This window comes from Oryx dammah, unplaced genomic scaffold (assembly GCF_014754425.2).
Source record: "Oryx dammah isolate SB20612 unplaced genomic scaffold, SCBI_Odam_1.1 HiC_scaffold_21, whole genome shotgun sequence".
Classification (NCBI taxonomy): domain Eukaryota; kingdom Metazoa; phylum Chordata; class Mammalia; order Artiodactyla; family Bovidae; genus Oryx; species Oryx dammah.
This window is the reverse complement of record NW_024070205.1, coordinates 15,290,960-15,312,834: the sequence shown is the minus strand read 5'-3', so window position 1 is coordinate 15,312,834 and position 21,875 is coordinate 15,290,960. Positions and strand designations below refer to the sequence as shown.

General features: G+C 41.0%; 1 protein-coding gene across 2 annotated transcripts in view; it reads left to right on the top strand.

The window, feature by feature from the left end:
• The window catches only part of CUNH1orf21 (chromosome unknown C1orf21 homolog), a 241,633-nt gene that overhangs the window by 197,695 nt on the left and 22,063 nt on the right, over positions 1-21,875 (top strand). For both annotated transcript variants that reach the window (XM_040263813.1, XM_040263814.1), the window contains one exon: positions 15,443-15,519. In XM_040263813.1, the coding sequence (XP_040119747.1) occupies positions 15,443-15,519 (77 nt within the window). The remainder of the gene's footprint in view (positions 1-15,442; positions 15,520-21,875) is intronic.

The following is a 21,875-nucleotide window of genomic DNA, read 5'->3' as shown; positions in this document are numbered from 1 at the left end:
CCTTCACTGTCTCCCGGAGTTTGCTTAAACCCATGTCCATTGAGTCGATGATGCCATCCAACCATCTCATCCTCTGTCACCCCTTCTCCTCCTGCCCTCAGTTTTTCCCAGCTTCAGGGTCTTTTCCAATGAGATGACTCTCTGCATCAGGTGGCCAAAGTATTGAGCTTCAGCTTCAGCATCAGACCTTCCAATGAATATTCAGGGTTGATTTCCTTTAGGATTGACTGGTTTGATCTCCTTGCAGTCCAAGGGACTCTCAAGTCTTCTCCAGCACCACAGTTCAAAAGCATCAATTCTTTAGCGCTCGGCCTTCTTTATGGTCCAACTCTCACATCCATACCTGACTACTGGAAAAACAATAGCTTTGACTGTATGGACCTTTTGTCAGCAAAGTGCCGTCTCTGCTTTTTATATGCTGTCTAGGCTTGTCATTTCTTCCAAGGAGCAAGCACTTTTTAAAATCCATATGTTTACTTATCCATAATAAGTAAAGGATATGTCTAAAAAATAGTTGCATTCTACTGTATTCATTCAGAAAGACATTTTCTCCTAATTCATTCTGATTATGTAGGATGTCATGGTCCAAGCTCTCAAGTTTCAGTTTCATTCCCTTCAAGAAAAGTACACCACTGCCTAGCCCATGTCTGCATTAATAGCTATGTCAGCTTTCCTTTGCTTGCGGAGAAAAATACCTTTATTTTGGAACGTCAACCCATCCATTATTTGTAGCAAAAAAATAAAAGTGCTTATTTATATCCATAGTCCATCCTTTTAATTAGTAACCCTAAACCTTCTTTATTTTCTATTTAGTCTCCACCATTTCCTACTGTCAGCTAAACCAAAGATCTGGCTGTCACCCTTCACAACACTTTTCCATCTCCTGTATGCACCCAGTTGACCTCACATCTTTTCTATTCTTCTATTATCATTTTGCATTTGAAGTTTTTCTTCACGTATTTGCAGTTGCTCCCTGAGGCTAGGAATATCATTGATCTTTTCTTACTGTTATCCTCAAAGCCTAGCAAGGTGCCTAGTACCTAGTGGACACTCAGTGATTTTCTTGACAACCCTCAAATCTGTTGTCACCAGAGTAATTGATTATCTTATCAATACAAGCTGGCATGTGGTATGCACTTCCTGTACAACAGGCAACCCAGAGAAGTAGGTGCAACTTTTCCCCCCATTTCATAAGTGAGGAAACTGCAGCATGGTGGTTACATAATCCGCTTAAGGCAACACAGTAGAAAGTGGAGTGGCAGTAAGACCCCAGAACCCATACTCATGTCATCTGCAGGGCTGTCCCCTCTTGTCTTGTTAGCTTCTCAGAGAATCTCTTCTAATTTGTTGGTACAAACCAGCTCTCTGATCCCATCTGTTTTTTTTAATGGGAGTATTACTGTTTTACAGTGTTATATTAGTTTCAGGTGTATGACATAGTGATTCAATATTTTTATAGATTATACTCCATTTTAAATGTTTATAAAAATATTGGCTATATTCCCTGTGCTATACCTTACACCCTTGTATCTTATTTATTTTATAGCTACTAATTTGTACCTCTTAATCCTCTTCCCCTGTTTTGTGCCCCCCTCCCCCACCCAGCTTCTCTGATTCCATCTTTGAAACACAATTTGGACATGACAGAAGCTTCATGAACCCCTTCAGTAGTGCCACCTTGTTTCAAAATCTAAGTGCCCAGCATGAGCCCCTTATAGGCCAGCCCTTGCCCAGCTCACCACCTCATCTTTCACACCCCCTACTGGTACCCCACGCTCTCTCTGGATCTGCCAGGCTCCATATAGCTCTGCACACCTGGTTCTCTTCTCTCCCTGCCAGGTATACATTCTTCCCCCTTCAAGACCCAACCCTGCCTTTCGTTCTCCAGGAAACTTCCCTGATCCCTCCTCAGAATTGTCATTGCAGCTGCTTGCAACACACATATGTCTGTCTTTTTTTTAAGTCTCTTCTCTGTTTTTAGTGGATAGGGATCATACCTTTGATTCCCTAGCACAGCCTGCCACAGAAGAACCATGAAATAGCGATTTAGTGAAGAATGGGCCGTTGTGTTTCTCTGCGATGGTTTCCACTAGTACTTTCTAGTTTATGTTTCTCTCCCTGTGTGACTATTCATGGAGAGCCGTGGACCTGCATTTTGATTTTGGTTTGGCCTCAGTTAATGGAGTTTTACAGATGTGGTAGGCTGAATAATGACCCACCCCCCCGCAACCTCCCAGTTTGTCTACATCCTAATTCCTAGAACCTGTGAATATGTTCACTTACATGGAAAAAAGGAAGTAACTTTGATTAAATTAAGGATCTTGACATGGAGAGATTATTCTGAATGATCACAAGGATCCTTCCAAGAGAGATGCAGGAAGATAAGAATTAGAAAAAGAAGATATAAAGAAGGAAGCAGAGGTCAGAGAAGAGAGACGCTAAGGGGGTGACTTTGAAAATGAATAAAGGGGGCATCAGTAACAATAATAATGCAAATGGTGATTGCAGCCGTGAAACTGAAAGATGCTTACTCCTTCGAAGGAAAGTTATGACCAACCTAGACAGCATATTCAAAAGCAGAGACATTACTTTGCCAGCAAAGGTCCATCTAGTCAAGGCTATGGTTTTTCCAGTGGTCACGTATGGATGTGAGAGTTGGACTATAAACAAAGCTGAGCACCAAAGAATTGATGCTTTTGAACTGTGGTGTTGGATAAGACTCTTAAGAGTCCCTTGGACTGCAAGGAGATCCAAACAGTCCATCCTAAAGGAGATCAGTCCTGGGTGTTCATTGGAAGGACTGATGCTGAAGCTGAAACTCCAATACTTTGGCCACCTCATCTGAAGAGTTGACTCATTGGAAAAGACCCTGATGCTGGGAGGGATTGGGGGCAGGAGGAGAAGGGGACGACAGAGGATGAGATGCTGGATGGCATCACTGACTTGATGGACATGGGTTTGGGTAAACTCTGGGAGTTGGTGATGGACAGGGAGGCCTGGCATGCTATATTCAAGGGGTTGCAAAGAGTTGGACATGACTGAGCAACTGAACTGAACTGAACTGAACTGAAAGGGGGCATGAGTCAACAAAAGCAGCCTCCAGAAGCTGGAAAGCAAATTCTCTCCTAGAGCCTCCAGAAGGAAAAAAGACTCAAACACCAATTTTAGACTTTGACCTCCAAATTTATATTTTATTGAATAGGTCTGTGGTAATTTGTTAAGCAGTGGTAGGAAATCTATATATATTTTGGTACTTTGAAACATGGCAGTGCTATAATAAATACCTAAAAATGTGGAAGTGACTTTGAAATTGGGAAGTGGACAGAGACTAGAAGAATTTTGAAGAGCTAATAGAAAAAGCCTAGATTGCCTTGAACAGCTAACAGAAGTGTGGATATTAAAGACTGCTAGTGAGGGTTCAGAGGGAAATAAGGTATATATTATTTGAAACTGGAGAAAAGGAAACCACTGTTATATAGTAGCAAAAAGCTTAGCTGAATTGTGTCCTACAGGACTGTGGCAAGCAGAATTTGTAAACAGTGAACTTGATTATTTAGCTGAGAAGATTTCCAAGTGGAGTGTTGAAGTCACAGCCTGCTTTATTCTTGCTGCTTATAGTAAAATGGAAAAGAAAAGAGATAAATTGAGGGGAAAGCTGTTCCTTAATCAAAAAACCAAGATTTGATGATTTGGGAAATTCTCAGCCTATCCAGATTGCAAAAGACACTAAACCTTGGAAATTCACTACCAGGAAAGCATGCTCTGGAAAGAAAGCCAAGAATGTAACTGAACAATATTGTGCTCGTTTCTGGAAAGGATTAAAAAGTCAGAGTATTTAATCACACAGATGTCTCTTTGAATAGACTTGGCATGTGATTTAGGCATGAATTCCCTCAGCCATCTCAGCCAAAGCCAGGAATAGAGGTGAGATTATCCAGGAAAGATCTGTGCAGGAACATCCTGCATTCTGGAGTGAATACCATGATATACACAGGAGACCCATGAGGATCTCAAGGAAGTTATACCAACAGAAATACTGCTTCTTTGAACTAAAATGAACAGAGAGTGAACTGAAAGAAGGTTGTTACCCTCCCAATCTTCTATAGGCAGGAAACAATCTGATAAGAAAAACTCAGCTGTAACCCTGTGCTCCCTTCAAGAAAAAAGGAAGGAAGACTACAAGCTAGGAGCCACAGGCCCACAGGGCAAAATCTTAAACCACAGAGGATTATTCTAGTACCTTAAAACCTAATGGAGTTTGCACAGATTTTGAAATTGCTTGGGACTGATGAATCCCTTTTCCCTTCCATTTTCTCCTTTTTTGAATGGGATCACCTATAGCTGTTATTTTCTGTCTATACCATCATTTATTTTATATAACTTGTTTCTAGTTCCACATGTTCACAGATGGAAAGGAATTCTGCCATAGCATAGATTATACCCAGAGCCTCATTTGTATGTAATTTAGATCATTTAGGTAGTGAGATAATTACATAATGGAACTTTTAAGATGATGAAATTTAAATAAGACTTGAGACTTGAACTGATACTGTAGAGTTGAGATTTAGGCACCATGGGATGAAGTGCAGGTATTTTGCATGTGGGATAGGTGTAAATCTTTGGGGGCCAGAGGGGCACTGTGGTAGGCTAAACAAAGGCCCCCTCCAAAGGTGTCTACATCCTAATCCATGGAACCTGTAAATATATTATCTTCATGGAAAAGAGGATTAAATTAAGAATCTTGACCTGTAAAAATTATCTTGAATTGTGTGAGTGGGCACAATATAATTACAAGGATCCTTGTAAGGGTGAGGAAGGAGAATCTGAGTTAGAAAAAGAAGGTTTAAGAAATGGAGGTCGGAGAGGAGAGAAGATTCTAGACTGCTGCTTTGAAGATGGAGGGAGTGACCATGAGCCAAGGAATGTAGGTGAAATCTAGAAGCTGGAAAAGCAAAGGGAACAGGTTCTATCCTAGAGCCTAGGGAGGAAGGCAGCCCTGTAGACTGTTTTTAGACTTCTGCCCTCCAGAAATGTAAGATAATAAATTTGTGTTCTTTTAAGTCACTAATTTGTGTTCATTTGCTATAGCAGCGATAGGGAATTAATGCACCAGATTTTCTGGACACTGACAAATTTGGAATTAAAGAGAGTTGTGGGTATGTCAGCTAGATCAGGAACGCTGGAGTCTGATTTTTGGCTGGCTTGTACACCACAGTGAATGCCAGAAAAAAGATCATGCCTCTAAGAAAAACTAGATCATTTAAGTTTTTGTTTTTAGCTTTGACATTTACAGTTTCTTAACTTAGTGAGGAAAACCTGTCAAGATTTTGGTTCATCACAGGCAAAGTTTAGCAATTCTGCGCAAATGGTGGGTTTTTATTTGTTAAAATATTAAAGATGTGATGGATGATATGTTTGTTTTAATATTTTGTTAACTTTGATGAAATATACTTTGAATTTTTTGCCTGTGTTTCTACCCACCATAAAAATCTAGCAAAAAAGATGTTTGTTTGTGGCTACTCAGCTCTTAAATACCATCTTTTAGGGACCATAGTTCATTAGTAGTTGGATTCTTAAAATCTTTGGTCTTTTTATTACGGATCACAATGGCTACGATTCACATCCCTATGTGTTTTGTTGTATTTGATGATTGGAAAGGAGAAGTGAAAATAGAAAAATTGAGGGGTGTGTGGGTGTGGGTGCAGTTTTCCGAGTGGGGAATAAACCACATATTTTTGCCTTTATTCTGTCTTACTATGTCCAGGTAGCATTTAACATAATATACTAGTCAGCTAATCAAATAGTTTCAGCTTTGTTTTGAAATCTAAACTCTGGCATTTTGGACCAATTTAAACTTTCAATAACTTTTTTTTCATGTTGAGTAAAAATAAGATGTTTAATGGATTTACCCATCAGACTGTCTGGAAAGGAAGAACACAGTGATTAATGTTAGGTAGTTCTTGATAAAAAAAATAATAATAAAAAAAATAGCATTATGGTCATCATTAGGGCTATTTTTTTTCAATGTTTTATTGGAATATAATTTTTTTACAATGTTGTGTTACTTTCTGCTCATAATGAAGTGAGTCAGCTGTATATCCCATCCCTCTTGGACCTCCCTCCCTCTGCCATCCCACGCCTCTGGGTCCTCACAGAGCACTGAGCTGAGCTCCCTGAGCTGGGCAGCAGCTTCCCACGAGCTTTCTGTTTTACACTTGGTAGTGTGTTTATGTCAATGCTACTCTCCCAGTTCAGCTCACCGTCCATTCTCCTCCATGTCCACTGGTCTATTCCCTGTGTCTGTGTCTGTATTCCTGCCCTGCTGATCAGTTCATCAGGACCATTTTTCTAGATTCCACAAGCATGCATTTGTTTCTCTGACTTCACAGCATTCCAGTTCTTCTCCTTCCAAGCACATAGTAGGATTGTACATTCTCCAGTCTCTTGAATTTCAATGTGATCCTGTGTCACACTTTGGTGGAGTAAATATGAACACTTAACTGGTGTTCACCTTTGTTCTCCCCTCCCCTGTCATGTTGATTATGAGAGCACATGTTGACATGGGGCCTCCACTAGCCTGAGTCCCTGAGTGATTAGAATGAGCTGAGCCCCTCTGCCAGCTTGCACTGGATGTGCAGCAGGTGTAATTCATAAACTTATATATTATTAAACTACTGATACAAGGAGGTAACCTACCCTTTCCTAGCTGAAACAAGCATCTAGGTCAAAAACTAAATATGGTCCTCCCCACACACACACAAATTAGAAAAACCTGGAGATACATCATCTTATTGAAAACATCCTTAACTTATAATTCTCAGTGTGATTTTTAACAACATTATAGCTTGTTTCTTTTAATTCCTGACATAGTAACTGATGTGAAGAGTCAACTCATTGGAAAAGGCCCTCATGCTGGGAAAGATTGAAGGCAAAAGGAGAAGGGGGTGGCAGAGGATAAGATGGTTAGATAGCATCACCAATTCAATGGACCTGAGTTTGAGCAAACTCTGGGAGATAGTGAAGGACAGGGAAGCCTTGCATGTTGCCATCCACGGGTTCACAAAGAGTCAGACAAGACTTAGTGAATGAACAACAAAATAGTAATTTAGTGACTTGGTTCTAGGTTTGTTGGTAAACAACGAAATCTGAGCAATTTCTTACAACTCTATTTACTTTTTAAAGATTATTTTAAATGTTTCCATATACCTTGTGAAACAACTATGTAAAATATATTAGGTGCTTTAAAACTGATTTGCTCCACTTAACATTTACTTGATATAAAATGAGGCCCATGGTAATATTTTAATTTATAGAAAAAGAATTTCCATAAATCTGAGACTTGCCATGCCAATTTTATCAGTACTAAGTAATTCTAACAAAATACTAATAATTCTAATAATCTCTGTGGACGTGTAATTTATTACATTGACCTCATGTAATTATGATACAGGTGGGCCCATATCAACAGTTGCATTGGTTCACCTCAGCCTTGTCATTTGCTAACATCCAGAAATTCTGTTGGAATCAATGTGGCTCAGCTGATCACCATCACTAAGAAGATGGAAGATAAAATTCCGTTATATTTGAAGGAGGTGGTGTCCTGCCTCATGCTAATATCTCTGAAGAAATCACACATAAAACATCAAATGAGGTTGTTTTCTCAAAGAGCATATCCTATGGGATATTCCCCCAAAGCTGGAATGATTCTTCATTATTCACAGTTGAACATGTTCTCATTTTTAAAATGTAGGTGCATCCCGCCCCCCTCCCCAAAAATAACCCTCTGAATTCTTGTTAACGTACTGAGTTGGCCAAAAAGTTCATTCATAGTTTTCTGCACCATCCTATGGACAAACCCGAACAAGATTTTTGGCTAACCCAATATTTACCTTTTCTAGTTTCAGGTACTTTCTGAAATGCAGTGGTTGAAATATATACACACACTGAGTCTGTGTGGAGAGAGAAACCCGCTGAGTTCGTATATAGTGCTTTTGTATCTTTTCTCTGAGGCAGCCCCTCATTAGCAGTCCCAGAAGCTAGTACTCCAAACTCCATTATTTTTCTCCAGCCCTTCAGCTTCCTCCATCTATCAGGCCCCTGGGATTTCTTTATAAAACAGAATTTCCCGCTGTTGGGCCCAGAAAAAAAGAAAATGAAATCCCTCTTCACGCTTCCAACCCAGACCAACTCTGGAAACTTTCCTGCAATCAGACTCAGGCAAAGAAGTGACAGGAGTAAAGAAGCTCCTTCCCTTACCAGCGGGAAGCGGGGTGCTGTCTTCCACTGCCCAAAGGCATTGTGCTGCTTTCTTTAGAATTGAGGAGCTAAAGGTCAAGAGGATTTTTTAAAGAAGCTGTCTGTTTCTGTTGGTATTCTGGATTTCCCTTTGGGAGATACCCCCCAGGGGTTGGGAGCAGCAGGATAAATATATTTCCGTTTCAGTTCAGTTCAGTCGTTTAGTCGTGTCTACCTCTTTGTGACCCCATGGACCGCAGCACGCCAGGCCTCCCTGTCCATCACCAACTCCTGAAGTTCACCCAAACTCATGTCCATTGAGTTGGTAATGTCATCCAAACACCTCATCCTTTGTCGTCCCCTTCTCCTTCTGCCTTTGATCTTTCCCAGCATCAGGGTCTTTTCAGATGAGTCAGCTCTTTGCATCAGGTGGTCAAAGTATTGGAGTTTCAGCTTCATCATCAGTCCTTCCAATGAACACTCAGGACTGATCTCCTTTAGGATGGACTGGCTGGACCTCCTTGCAGTCCATATTTCGGTTTGATGGTCTCCAAGTAGGGCTTCCTAGGTGGCACAGTGGTAAAGACTCTGCCTGCCAGTGAAGGAGCTGCAGGTCACGTGGGTTCGATTCCTGGGTCAGAAAGGTCCCCTGGAGAAGGAAATGGCAACCCACTCCAGCGTTCTTGCTGGAGAATTCCACATACAGAGGAGCCTGGAGGGCCATAGCCCATAGGATCACAGAGTCAAACAAAGCTGAGCATATGCCTGCACACAGCGTGACAGAAGCTAATAAGAGAGTTTACCTAGACACTGACAAGTGTATTCTGTTCATAAAGAAGAAAAATTATTCAAAGCAAAGGAGAAGTTGTTTGATTTGATGTTTAAATAAACTTGTCACTACCTGATGTTAGTTTGCAAGCATTTTTGAGAAATGGATGCTTTTTTGCAGCATCAGTCAAAAGCCCTCGAATGTAGAGTTCGAAGGATTGCTGCTCTGGGAGGCCTTGCTATTGACCCCTGAGGCAACCCTGCGGAAACCCAAGGCCCAGTTTAAAAACTGCTCTGTGGAAGGCCAAGAGGGGGAATTCCGAGCACAGAAGTTTCTTTTCACTGGAATACAAGTCCTCCAACTTTTTTGAGCTAACAGTCATCTAGGATTCTTGTTTAAAATGCAAATTCCTGGGTCCAATCCCAGAGAGGCACACTCAGGAGGTAGTGCATAGCACCTGGCAATCTGTATTTTAATAAGCATCCCAGTTAATTCTGATACCAGTATCGATAGATCATAAAAACACAGCTCTACCAACTGCCTGCTGAAAGGAAAGAAACAAAAGAAAGGGATTCCCTGGTGGCTCAGACGGTAAAGCGTCTGCCTGCAATGCGGGAGACCCAGGTTTGATCCCTGGGTCGGGAAGATTCCCCTGGAGAAGGAAATGGCAAGTACTCTTGCCTAGAAAATTCCATGAATGGAGGAACCTGGTGGGCAACAGTCCCTGGCATCACAAAGAGTGGGATAGGACTGAGCAACTTGCCTGCTGGGGGCCCCTTTAATGCCTTCATCTTAACTCCACTTGGTCCCAGTTTATTTTAGGTACTTAGTTTATGAATGTCAAATGCCATTAAAATGGTTTTTTTCTTGCCACGGGAAGTAATATCTTAGTTACCTCTTCCGTCATCTCCCAGTTTAACTCTCTGCTCCTATTCCTGGAGCACCCCAAGGTAGCATGGCTCTCTGCCCTCCCTGTCGGATCTGCTCCACCTGAGACTCTGAGCCTCAGTCTTCCTCCAGCCCTTCTTGGTTTTGTTCGTTTGTTTCTTTTTTCAAAGGCAGATCTCTCTAAACATCTCCTCCAACAAACAAACCCGAAGTGGAAGTCAAATGCAAATATAACATGGACTTTTTAAAAGATGTATTTATTTATTTTTTGGCTGTGCTGGGTCTTCACTGGCGTCCACCGGCGTGGTAAGCAGGAGCTCCTCTCCAGTTGTGGCACTCAGGCGCTGCGGTCGTTTCTCTTGATACGGAGAATGGGGTCTAAGCACGTGGGCTTCAGCATTTGCGGCACACGGGCTCAGTAGTTGTGGCACAGGCCCCGTTGCTCCGAAGCGTATGAGATCCTCCTGGACCAGGAGTGGAACCAGTGTCTCCTGCACTGGCAGGCGGATTACCACCAGGGTGGAGAAGGCAATGGCCACCCACTCCAGGACTCTTGCCTGGAAAATCCCATGGAATTGGAGGAGCCTGGTAGGCTGCAGTCCATGGGGTCGCTAAGAGTCAGACACGACTGAGCAACTTCACTTTCACTTTTCACTTTCCTGCATTGGAGAAGGAAATGGCAACCCACTCCAGTGTTCTTGCCTAGAGAATCCCAGGGACAAGGGAGCCTGGTGGGCTGCCGTCTCTGGGGTCGCACAGAGTCGGACACGACTGAAGCGACTTAGCAGCAGCAGCAGACTACCAGGGAAGCCCTAAAATGGACTTTTGGTGCAAATACAGCGAATCTGTAAGCCCATAAGTGTAGCAAGGTGTAGGTGTTCTGATAGATACAAAGAACAAATCCAAATAAGTCACATCTGTAAAATAAATAAAGCCCACAATGAAACACCCACTTGAATGACTGTAATCCAAAGGCAATACCAAGTGTTGGTGGGGAGGTGGAGAAACTGGAACCATCATGTACTGTGGAAATGTGAAAATGGTGCAGTCATTTTGGAAAACAGTTTGCTGATATCTTAAATTGTCAAATATAAACTTACCATATAATCTAGCAATTCCACTCCTTGAAATCCACCCAAGAGAAATGAAAATATATGTCCACACAAAAAGTTGTGTATGAATGTTCATAGCAGCATTACTCATAATAGCCACAAACTGGAACCAATCCATATGTTCATTAATTTTGCATGCATAAACAAAACACAGTATATCCATATATTGGAGTATTATTTAGCAATTAAAGTAAATTATATACTGATATGCTAAAGTATAAAATGAACCTCAAGCATTATGCTAAGTGATAATGCCAGATGCAAAAGCTTATATATTATATGATTCCTTTTATATGAATCTAGACAAAGCAAATTTGTAGAGACAAAGTAGATCTGGGTTTGCTGAGAGCATAAATGTATGATAAAACTTTGGGGACTGATAGAACTGTTCTAAAACTGAATTGTGGTGATAATTACACACCTCTAAAAACTGATTAAATTATTTAAAGTGAAAATGTTAATCACTCAGCCGTGTCTGACTCTTTGCAACCCCATGGACTGTAGCCAGTCAAGCTTCTTTGTCCACGGAATTCTCCAGGCAAGAATACTAGAGTGGGTAGCCATTCCATTCTCCAGGGAATCTTCCTGACACAGGGATTGAACCCAGGTCTCCTGCATTGCAGGCAGATTCTTTACCATATGAGCCACCAGGGAGGCCCCCACTAAATCGTTTAATCATACATTTATAATGGGGAAATTTTATTGAATATAGATTTTATCTCAACAAGGAAGGTAAATATTTTTTTTCAAGTATATACCATAATTAAATAATCGACAATTCTTTGCTATATGAAAGAAATAGAAAGACCCTATAGTTCAAGTGTGGCCTGCAGACCCCTGGAGGTTCCTGAGACATTCTCAGGGAGTCTTCAAGGTCATTTTCCTAATAATAAAGAAGCTATTTGCCTTTTTCACTCTGTTGACATTTGCACTGATGGGGCAAAAGCAGTGATGGGCAAAACTGCTTGTGCCTTAGCACAAATCCAGGCACATCTTATTAGTAATCATAGTAGTGCTATTATTATTTTTTATTGGAGTATAATTGCTTTATACTGCTGTGTTAGTTTCTGCTGTACAATGAAGTGAATTAGCTATATGTATACATATATCCCCTCTCTCTTGAACCTCCCTCTCGCCACCCTCCCTGCCACCCCTTTAGGTCATCACAGAGCACAGAGCTGAGCTCCCTGTGTGATACAGCAGCTTCCCGCTAACTGTCTTATACATGGTGGAGTATGTATGTCGATCCTAATCACCAATTCATCCCACCCCTATTCCCCTCCTGCGTCCACATGTCCACTCTATGCATTTGCATCTCTATTCCTGCCCTGCAAATTGGTTCATCTGTACTATTTTTTTAGATTCCACATGTATGTGTTAAAATGTGATCTTTGTTTTTCTGTTGCTGACTGACTTCCCTCTGTATGACAGAGTCTATGTCCATCCATATCTCTACCAATGACCATACTTCATTTCTTTTAGAAATAACTCAGTAGAAATTAATTTTATTAACTCTTATGCCTTAGATGCATATCTTTTTATTTTTGAATAAATAAGATGATTATCTCAGGAAAAGCACTTCTGCTGTTGAGCTGCAAGCTGAACTAGCAGTTTTTTTGAGTCACCGTCTCTACTGAAGAATACTGGATATTCACACTTGGGTATCTGGCAAATGTTTTCTCAGAAATGAATGAAGAGAGCCTGTTACTCCAAAGAAAACAACTGTCAGTTATCGTTGCTGCTTATAAAATTCAAATGTTAAACCAGAACTAGAAGTTTGGAGAACTTGTGTCCACTACCATAAGCCTGACAGCTTTCGTCAAGATTTTTCTTGTGATATTGATGCTGATTTTAACAGATGTGATTTTTTTAATATTGTATAGTGAAATGTATCAAAATTTGGAGAATATAGGTAAGGGGTCTCAATACTAAAAAGTTTGAGGACTACCAACCTAGTGACTAATGGCATGAACCCTGGGCCCATTCCGCATAGAGTCAAATCCCAATGCTATTACTTGTTAGTTATAGAATCCCAGTAAGTGCTTCACCTGTCCGTATCTCAGCTTCCTCATCTATAAAATGGGGATACTAATGGTATGCATCTCAGAGAGGTGTGTGGGCATACAAATGAATTAATATGTGTGTCCTTGTGAACATCAAAATGAGTTGATGTATGCAAACCAGTTAGGACCTGACTTATAGTAAATGCTCCATGATTTGTTATTGATTTCTTGGTGAGTGGTAACTTGTAAAAAAAACAAATACATTATAAATACAAAATAGATAGAAATCTCTATGTAATTACACACACACACACACACATATTAAGTCTCTGTTATATTTGATGGGTGATTTTTCTTTTTAGCAACCACACAATACATTTTTAAGGAAGATTTGGTGAGACATATAATTATGGAGGGTAGTCTAATAAACTGAATAGAAATAGGATACAAGTTTATATGTCATTCTTAGAAGTCTCTTTCCTGCCTTAGCAGTGTTCAAAATTATGATGCATCATTTAAGTTCAAAAGAGTTGAGGAAATTATATGAATAGAGAAAAAGTATAAGGTTCTGTCTGTCATATCAAATAAATTTTTTTTTCAAACAGAAAAAAATCCATTTTCAATGCTTAATCCAAGCAGACATAAAGTTTAGGGAGAAAATGACTCATTTGGAGGGAACCTACATCTTCAGTTCTTCAGAGAGACTACAGTTGAGCTATTTTTACCCCTAACTGTTTAAAAAAGTTAATTATGTGCTGACATCATTCATTTGTTCTACCAATATTTGATGAATGCCTCCTATGAAGTGCCAGGCTCCTAACCAGGCCCATAAAGAAGAGTTGTGGGTCCCGCCCTCCTGGAGGCAGTGCATTCAAGTTTCCTAATTGTTCTCCCACTTTCTCAGTAAAACAAATAGATAGTTCATCTGTTGTTCTCTGACTGTATCAGCAGAGGGAATAGTATATATTTTATACTTTTCGAATGTTCATGAAAACAAGTTCGAGTCTAGAGTGAGGTAGAGAGGGTAAGCTAGACTGCAAAAGGATTGTAATGATTTTTTTCTTCTCCTGGAGGATCACAGACAGAATTACCCTGTATTTTGGAGGACTGACATTATACAGATGTGCTCGTGTTTGATGGTAAATAGCAAACAGCCTAGCATGCAAGTCACTGTAGTTTCTCTGATTCTACATTTCACATGCACTTTTTCTTACGTGGCTTCCGCTATCCTAGGGGAAGTAGGAACTCTTGAAAGAGCTCATTTGAGGACCATCTGTTCTGTGTGCCCTCCCACATCACTCTGCCTCTGGTGAGAATGGTGGGTTGGCCCACAGAACTTTTTACTCCTTGCCCTAGCCCAGGTCTTTAATTATTGCCACACCTCAGGTTGCTTGAGTGTATGTTGTCACCTGTTAAATGGGTTTAACATTTCATTTTGGTAGGTATATTTAGAGAACAAATTTTAAAGCCTTAAAATTTTTTACTGGACTATAACTGCTTTACAGTGCTGTGTTTCTGCTGTATAATAATGTGAATCAGCCTTAGGTATGTATGTATATATCTCCCCTCCCTCCTGAATCTCCCTCCCACCCCCCCCATCTCACTCATCTAGGTCATCACAGAGCCCCCAGCTGAGCTTGCTCTGCTATACAGCAGCTTCCCACTGGTTATCTGTTTTACACAGGGGAGTGTATACAATATTTGTTTTTCTCTTTCTAGCTTACTTCACTCTGTATAACAGGTTCTAGGTCCATCCACATCTCTGCAGAGGTATTATTGAGATAGTGTGCTTGCTGATAATATTTGCATTTTAAGATTTGAAAGTATTCCTTTCCTATGTGGCTGGTTGACAGGGAATAAGAGATCAGATCAGGCTAAAAGCCAAAGTACTTCCGGAATACAGGCTAGGTTGAGTTTTCTTAATTTAATTGAATTCAATCTCAATATTCATCATTCGTGGAAAATATTAGCTATTTTTAGTCATGTCCCTATCGCTGCAAGGGCCTTGTGCAAACTCAGTAACTTCAGTTGTCTTTCACAAACAAAATGCACAAAATTACTTATCCTGAGCAAGCAACCAATGACTGTGATTATACCACTGTTGCTTTTTTTCACACTAGGATCTTCTGATCTTTGATTCTCTTTCTATTTTTAGCAACTCCACCTAAAAATCAAATACTACTCACATGTAATTTTCAAGGAGCCATTTTGTAGCTGTTATAAAAGTTCATTCTTCTTTTCACGATAGTGTTTCCTGTTAAAATACCTGGCAGTTCTACCTGTTCTATGTGACATCTTCAAGGACTTTTGTCTGCATGAGATAACCAGCCATAAAGGCTCCCAAACAAATTTCACATTTTGGTAATGAAAATTCATGCTCCTGTTTAATTGCTCATTCTTACCTTGTCTTTTCCATGTGTGTTTATGTGTTTCAGGAAAAAAGTGCCAGTTCAAATGTAAGACTTAAAACTAATAAAGAGATCCCAGGATTAGTTCATCAACCCAGAGCAAAGTAAGTTCCAGTTCCTCTTTGCCTATTTTGTTTTGAGAGATGCCTGCTGGATAACCAAGACTTAAGAAAAGGCCTCAGTAATTGAGACACATGATTTAGTCTAATGGAACATAATAGAGAGCCAAAGCAGACCCACGGTATATGACGGAGCTGACACTTCACATCAGCTTCACTTCACAGTGACGGGAAGTATCTTCATGACCGTGGGTGGTGAAGAACTTTGAATAAGTCACAAAGGATACAAATTGTAAGAAAAATGATTATTTTTTATGACTATGATAAAATTAAGAACTTCTACTTCTCAAAATATACTATAGGAGAGTAAAAGGCCACAAAATGGTGGAATATATTTATAAAACATATAATTAGCGATAGTGGATTCTTTACCAGCTGAGCCGCAAGGGAAGCCCAGGAATACTGGAGTGGGTTATCATGCCCTCCTCCAGGAGATCTTCCCAACCCAGGGACTGAACCCAGATCTCCTGCATTGCAGGCCCGTTCTTTACTGCTTGAGCTACCAGGGGAGCCCAAGAATCCTGGAGTGGGCAGCCTGTCCCTTCTCCAGGGGATCTTCTCAACCCAGGAATCAAACCAGGGTCTCCTGCATTGCAGATGGATTCTTTACCAACTGAGCTATCAGGGAAGCCCAGTGAGATTTCCAGGATATATGAATTAACTATGTGAGTCAAGAAGTAAAAGCTGGAACTTACAGAAAAATAGGCTAAAGACATAAACAACCACTGACTGAAGAGAAAAATGAATAGCAGATGTGTCAGGAAAAACTACCATGTCACACCACAAGACTGGCAAAACTACAGTAGTCTGTAGATAGAAAATGTTTACCAGGATGTGGGACAACCAGCACGCTTAACTCCTGGTGGTGGGAATATAAGCTGGTACAATTACTTTGGAAAACACTTTGCATTATCTAGTAAAATTGTACCTGGACATACCTGGCTGCCTAGCGTCTCCACTCTCAGGTGTATACCCTAGAGAAGCTCTTATGGAGGTGTGCCAGTAGGCATATTTTGAAATATCCATAGCAGCACTGTTTATATAAACTCTTAAAGGTCTTGAAAGGATCCAGTGTCTTGACTTCCTGGTGTCCCAGTGGTTAAGACTGCATTTCTACTGCAGCAGACACAGGTTTGATCCCTGGTGGAGGAATTAAGATCCCACATGCCATGCAGCATGGCCAAAAAAAAAAAAAAAAAACACCTTTGAGATAAAACCCAAATGTCCATCAAACATAAAATGAATAACAGAAATGTAGTATAGTCTTATGATGGAACTACTACATATCAGTGAAAATAAATGACCTATAGCTATATAGATCAAGATGGAGGAGATGTCAGACTGTGCCAGTACAGTAAGTAGTAGTACCTGCTTATGTACAGTTTCATGCATATAAAAATTCAAAAACAGGCAGAACTAAGAAATATTTGTATATACATATATTAATCATATGTATATACACATATTGCTCAGTCAACTGAGCCACTCATTCTTACAAGTGGCTCAGTGGGTAAAGAATTATCTGCCTGCAATGTGGGAGACCTGAGTTCAATCCCTGGGCTGGGAGTATCCCCTGGAGGAGGGCATGGCAACCCACTCCAGTATTCTTGCCTGGAGAATCTCCATGGACAGAGGAGCCAGGCAGCCTACAGTACATGAGATCGCAAAGAGTCGGACACGGTGAGCGATTAAGCACATATAATAAAACAATAAAGACAAACAAGGAAATGAAAAGGCATTAATTTCAGGATAGTGCTTCTTTCTCCTGGATGGAAGACAATGGAAGAGGTTCTATCTCTTAATCCAAGTTGTGGTTACATGCATGTTCCTTTAATTATTATTATTTAAAAATGTATAAATAGCATTATGTTTCCTTTTCTGTGTGTTAAATATTGACAATTAAAATGTTAGAGAATAATGAGTAGTTTTCTATATTATTCTGAAGCTGAGTCTATCATTGGTGATAAAATGCACTTTCTGTGACTTTGAAACTGCTTGTCCTTTCTTCAAAAAGGCTATTATCCCAAAGGCTGCAAATCTCTTTTCTGCTGTTCTGCCTAACTATGAACAAATTCCCTAAGGGTGCTAATCACATGAGTGAATCTGATACAGTCACTCCCACCCCCAATAAGTTTAATGAGGACATATATGTAAATAAACATCATAAGTGGAAAGAGTTGTGTTCTCTGATTCTTCCTGGGAAGGTGAGACAAAAATAGAGGTGAGGTGAAGTCGCTCAGTCGTGTCCAACTCCTTGTGACCCCATGGACTGTAGCCTGCCAGGCTCCTCCCTCCATGGGATCTTCCAAGAAAGAATACTGGAGTGGGGTGCCATTTCCTTCTCCAGGGACAAAAATAACATCATCGCTTTAACCTGGGTGACTGTCTGTAGAACTGCTGCTGCAATGGCCACTGTGAGGTGGTGGTCAGGACTCTTCAGGGGGTGGTCCATCAGCTCAGGGATTTAATTTCTTACTTCCAATGAGAACCGGACATTTTAAACTTCATTTATCATTTACAATGTCAGCCAATTTTTCTTCCCAATAATGGGAGAGCCAATTTTTTCACCCTCAGGTAAGTGTTATGCTATGATCACAACCTCCCTAATCAACTTCACTAGTAACCACTTTTATCTACACTAATTTTTTCTGCCTCTGGGGACAACAGATATCTGAAGACATCTATCGAATCATCTTTTCATCAAGCTGTTATATGTGTACTATTTTTAAATGCTTCTCTTATTTCTGAGTTCTAAAGAAAAGACTCTATTAAGGAGAACTAAGGAGAGTTTCTTTTCTCCTTTAAAGCAAACACTTATTTACTTAATTTTGACACACTGAAATAGCATGCTTTGCAGTCTGGCATGTGCTAAAGCTTCCAGAGAAGTTGATTAAATTGGCCCATGTGTTCACACTAAAATTATGAAGAGAATCCCATTTCTTACACAGCATAATGCCCGTGTGTGTGTGTGTGTGTGTGTGTGTGTTTTAAACTGAATCAGATCATTGGGTTTCCAGAATTCAGCTAAGAAATCTTTCTGAAGGTCTGAGAGAAAGATTTACTTTTCCTACTTACTGACACATAGGATTCAGGAAATTATTATTTATTATGCAGTTGTACGGGCTTCCCTGGTGGCTCAGACGGTAAAGAATCCGCCTGCAATGAGGGAGACCTGTTCTATCCCTGGGTTGGGAAGATCCCCTGGAGGAAGGTATAGCAACCCACTCCAGTATTCTCGCCTAGCGAATCCTTATGGACAAAGGAGCCTGGTGGGCTACAGTCCATAGGGTCACAAAGAGCTGGACACGACTGAGCGATGAAGCACAGCACATGCAGTTGTATAAAATGAGTTTGTTTCCCCCTTGAGTGGAGGGACAATCCCATACCTGCTAACAGCAGATTTATTAAGAATGAAGGTGAGTAGTGCTCACACCTTCGTTTGATGCACCACATAGAGTGCATTCTTACTGCCTTTGTAATCTCAGTCCAGTGAACTAATGGCTTGGACCTTTAGTTTTCTCCAAGAAAAACAGAGGTGAAAAATTCTATCTTACAGGACTGGGGCTTAAGTGAAATAATGTATCCCTGGTGCTTATTACAGTGTCTGACACTTGGTAAGAACGCCTTAGCAATTAGAAACAACCCAAAAAATGCCCTTTGACAGGAAATTGGGTAAATGAACTGCACTATATTCATACAGTGGAGTATTAGCAGCTGAAACGAATGCACTGCAGCAATACACAGTGCTGGATGCCCCCCAGCAGAACTAGTTCCTAGTTCTAGCAACTGGAACAAAGAGTAAGTCCTGAAGCATTACATGGAGCATGATACACACTATAAAGTTAACAACAACCAAAATAGGGACTTCCCTGGGGGTCCAGTGGTTAAGAGTCTGCCTTCCAATGCGAGGGACACAGGTTCGATCCCTAGTCAGGGAACTAAGATCCTGCGTCCCGCAACTACTGAGCGCATGTGCTCTAGAACCTATACATCACAGTGCACATGCTGCAACTGAGACCTGGCACAGCCAAATAGATAAATTAATTTTTTTAATCTAAAATAAATCATCTGCTTTTTAAGCACATAGAGAGATGGAGTAAAGGAAAGCAGGGACATGATGTTTGAGGTGGAGGAACACACGCATGGGTGGGAAGTAAGTAACCTCTAGGTTGTGGTTAAGATCCTAGCTTTGTTTTCTTTGTTTTGGTTTCATGGGTACTTATTATTACTATTTTTTAAAAAATAATCAACTAAAGAAACGCAAGTCATGAAGTACTAGCAACGGTGTGTCCTGCTGTGAGGGTTAGGATTGCCCCACTTCCCTGAGGTTTCATGCTCAGATTATATAGATAGTGTGAGGTCCTTCACCTTTGATCTCAAGCACGTGATAAGGACCCCTGAGCCTGTGTGTCCTCCTTCGCAGGGATGGCAGACACATTTGCAGAGTCGCTTTTACTAGAGACTTCTTCTCTTGTCCATGCAATGTGCATATGTCTAAGTACTAACCAAACATCCTCATTTCCTTGCTTTGATTTTTCCAATAATGGAGTTAATGGAAGTTAGTAACAATCACAGAATGTTAGTGCCAGAAGGACCTCAGAGACCTGTTCGCTGTTTTAAAATGAGGAATCTGAGGCCTGCACCTCACCCATGCTAACAAATGGTGCTGTCTCTATGAGGATCACGAATCACATGAATTTAAATAGAGACCACTTGATTAACTAATTAAATATTCATTACCCTCCTGTTGTATCCAAGGCGATAAATGCTAAAAATTCTAATCCAAAAATTTCCACAGGGAACACAAAATCCTAATAGTGCCATCTTTATGAAGTATCTTGGAGTTTCCTAGGGAAACTAATGGCATTAATGATAAAGAGCCCACCTACCAATTCAGGAGACATAGGAGATGCGGGTTCCATCCCTGGGTCGGGAAGATCCCCTGGAGAAGGAAATGGCAACCCACTCCAGTATTCTTGCCTGGAGAATCCCAAAGACAGAGGAGACTGGTGGGCTACAGTCTGTAGGGTCACAAAGAGTCAGACACCACTGAAGTGACTCGGCAGGCAGGCAGGCATTACATAAATGTGTTGTTTGCTCAGTCATGTCTGATTCTGCGTGACCCCATGGGTTGTAGCCTACCAGGCTCTTCGGTCCATGAGATCTTCCAGGCAAGAATACTGGAGTGAATAGCCATTCCCTTCTCCAGAGGATCTTCCCGACCCAAGGATCGAACCTGGGTCTAAGATTTATGTATAAATATCTTCATGCCTTTCCTGTCTGAGACCCAGAGCTATTCAACAAACTCATTGCTGAAAACTTGGCTAAGAACAGGAAGGATGCCCCCAAAAGTGTCTGAGCAGCCATGGTGGGTACCAGAATATTCATGTTTCCCACTAACAAGAATCCTCTTGGGCTCTCCTTTAGAGTCTGTTTATGCTAACTTTAGACACAACTCTAACAAGTCTGCCTGTGCTGCTTCTAAAGTGAAGTCGCACAGTCGTGTCCAACTCTTTGCAACCCCATGGACTGTAGCCTACCAAGCTTCTCTGTCCATGAGGTTTTCCAGGCAAGAGGACTGGAGTGGGTTGCCATTATGGAGTCAAAGCAGAAACTGAGAAGAAAGTGGAAAGAGGACTGATACCTTCTCTGACAAGGAGAAATGAAAGGAAGAGCTCAAAAGCAGGCAGAGCACAAAAGCCTGGAGTTCAAGGTCATTTTGCTTAAAGAGAGCCAGGTCTAGCCTTCTTAGAGGCTCCGGGGCTATCCCAGTATTACAGAAGAGCATTGTGATTTAAGGTGAGGGGAGTGGCTGCTGGTCGTCAAGTGAAAGCTAAGTAATGTTTGAGATAGACAGCTATTCAAGAGTATACAGTTTAGAAGACTTGCATCCAGAGTGGCTCAAATGAATGACGTTTTGGCCCTTAAAGAAGGAAAGCTGTAAGAAATCTGGAAAAACTCAACTTTGCAAAATGGCTTTTCTGTCCAGCCAGAGAAAGAGAGGAGACTGTTTAACCTCTGTCATCATCCAAGATTCTGCCCTGCCTGTGTAAAATGCAGTGAGAGGGGACCTGTTTCTGAAACAGGACGTCTGCCTTATTTGAATCATCATATCTGTTGTTCAGTCGTGTCCGACTCTCTGCAGCTCCATGGACTGCAGCACGCCAGGCTTCCCTGTCCTTCACCATCTCCCGGAGCTTGTTCAAACTCACGTCCATTGAACCAGTGATGCCATCCAAACATCTTGTCCTCCGTCGTCCCCTTCTCCTTCCTGCCTTCAATCTTTCCCAGCATCAGAGTCTTTTCTAATGAGTCGGCTCTATGCATCAGGTGGCCAAAGT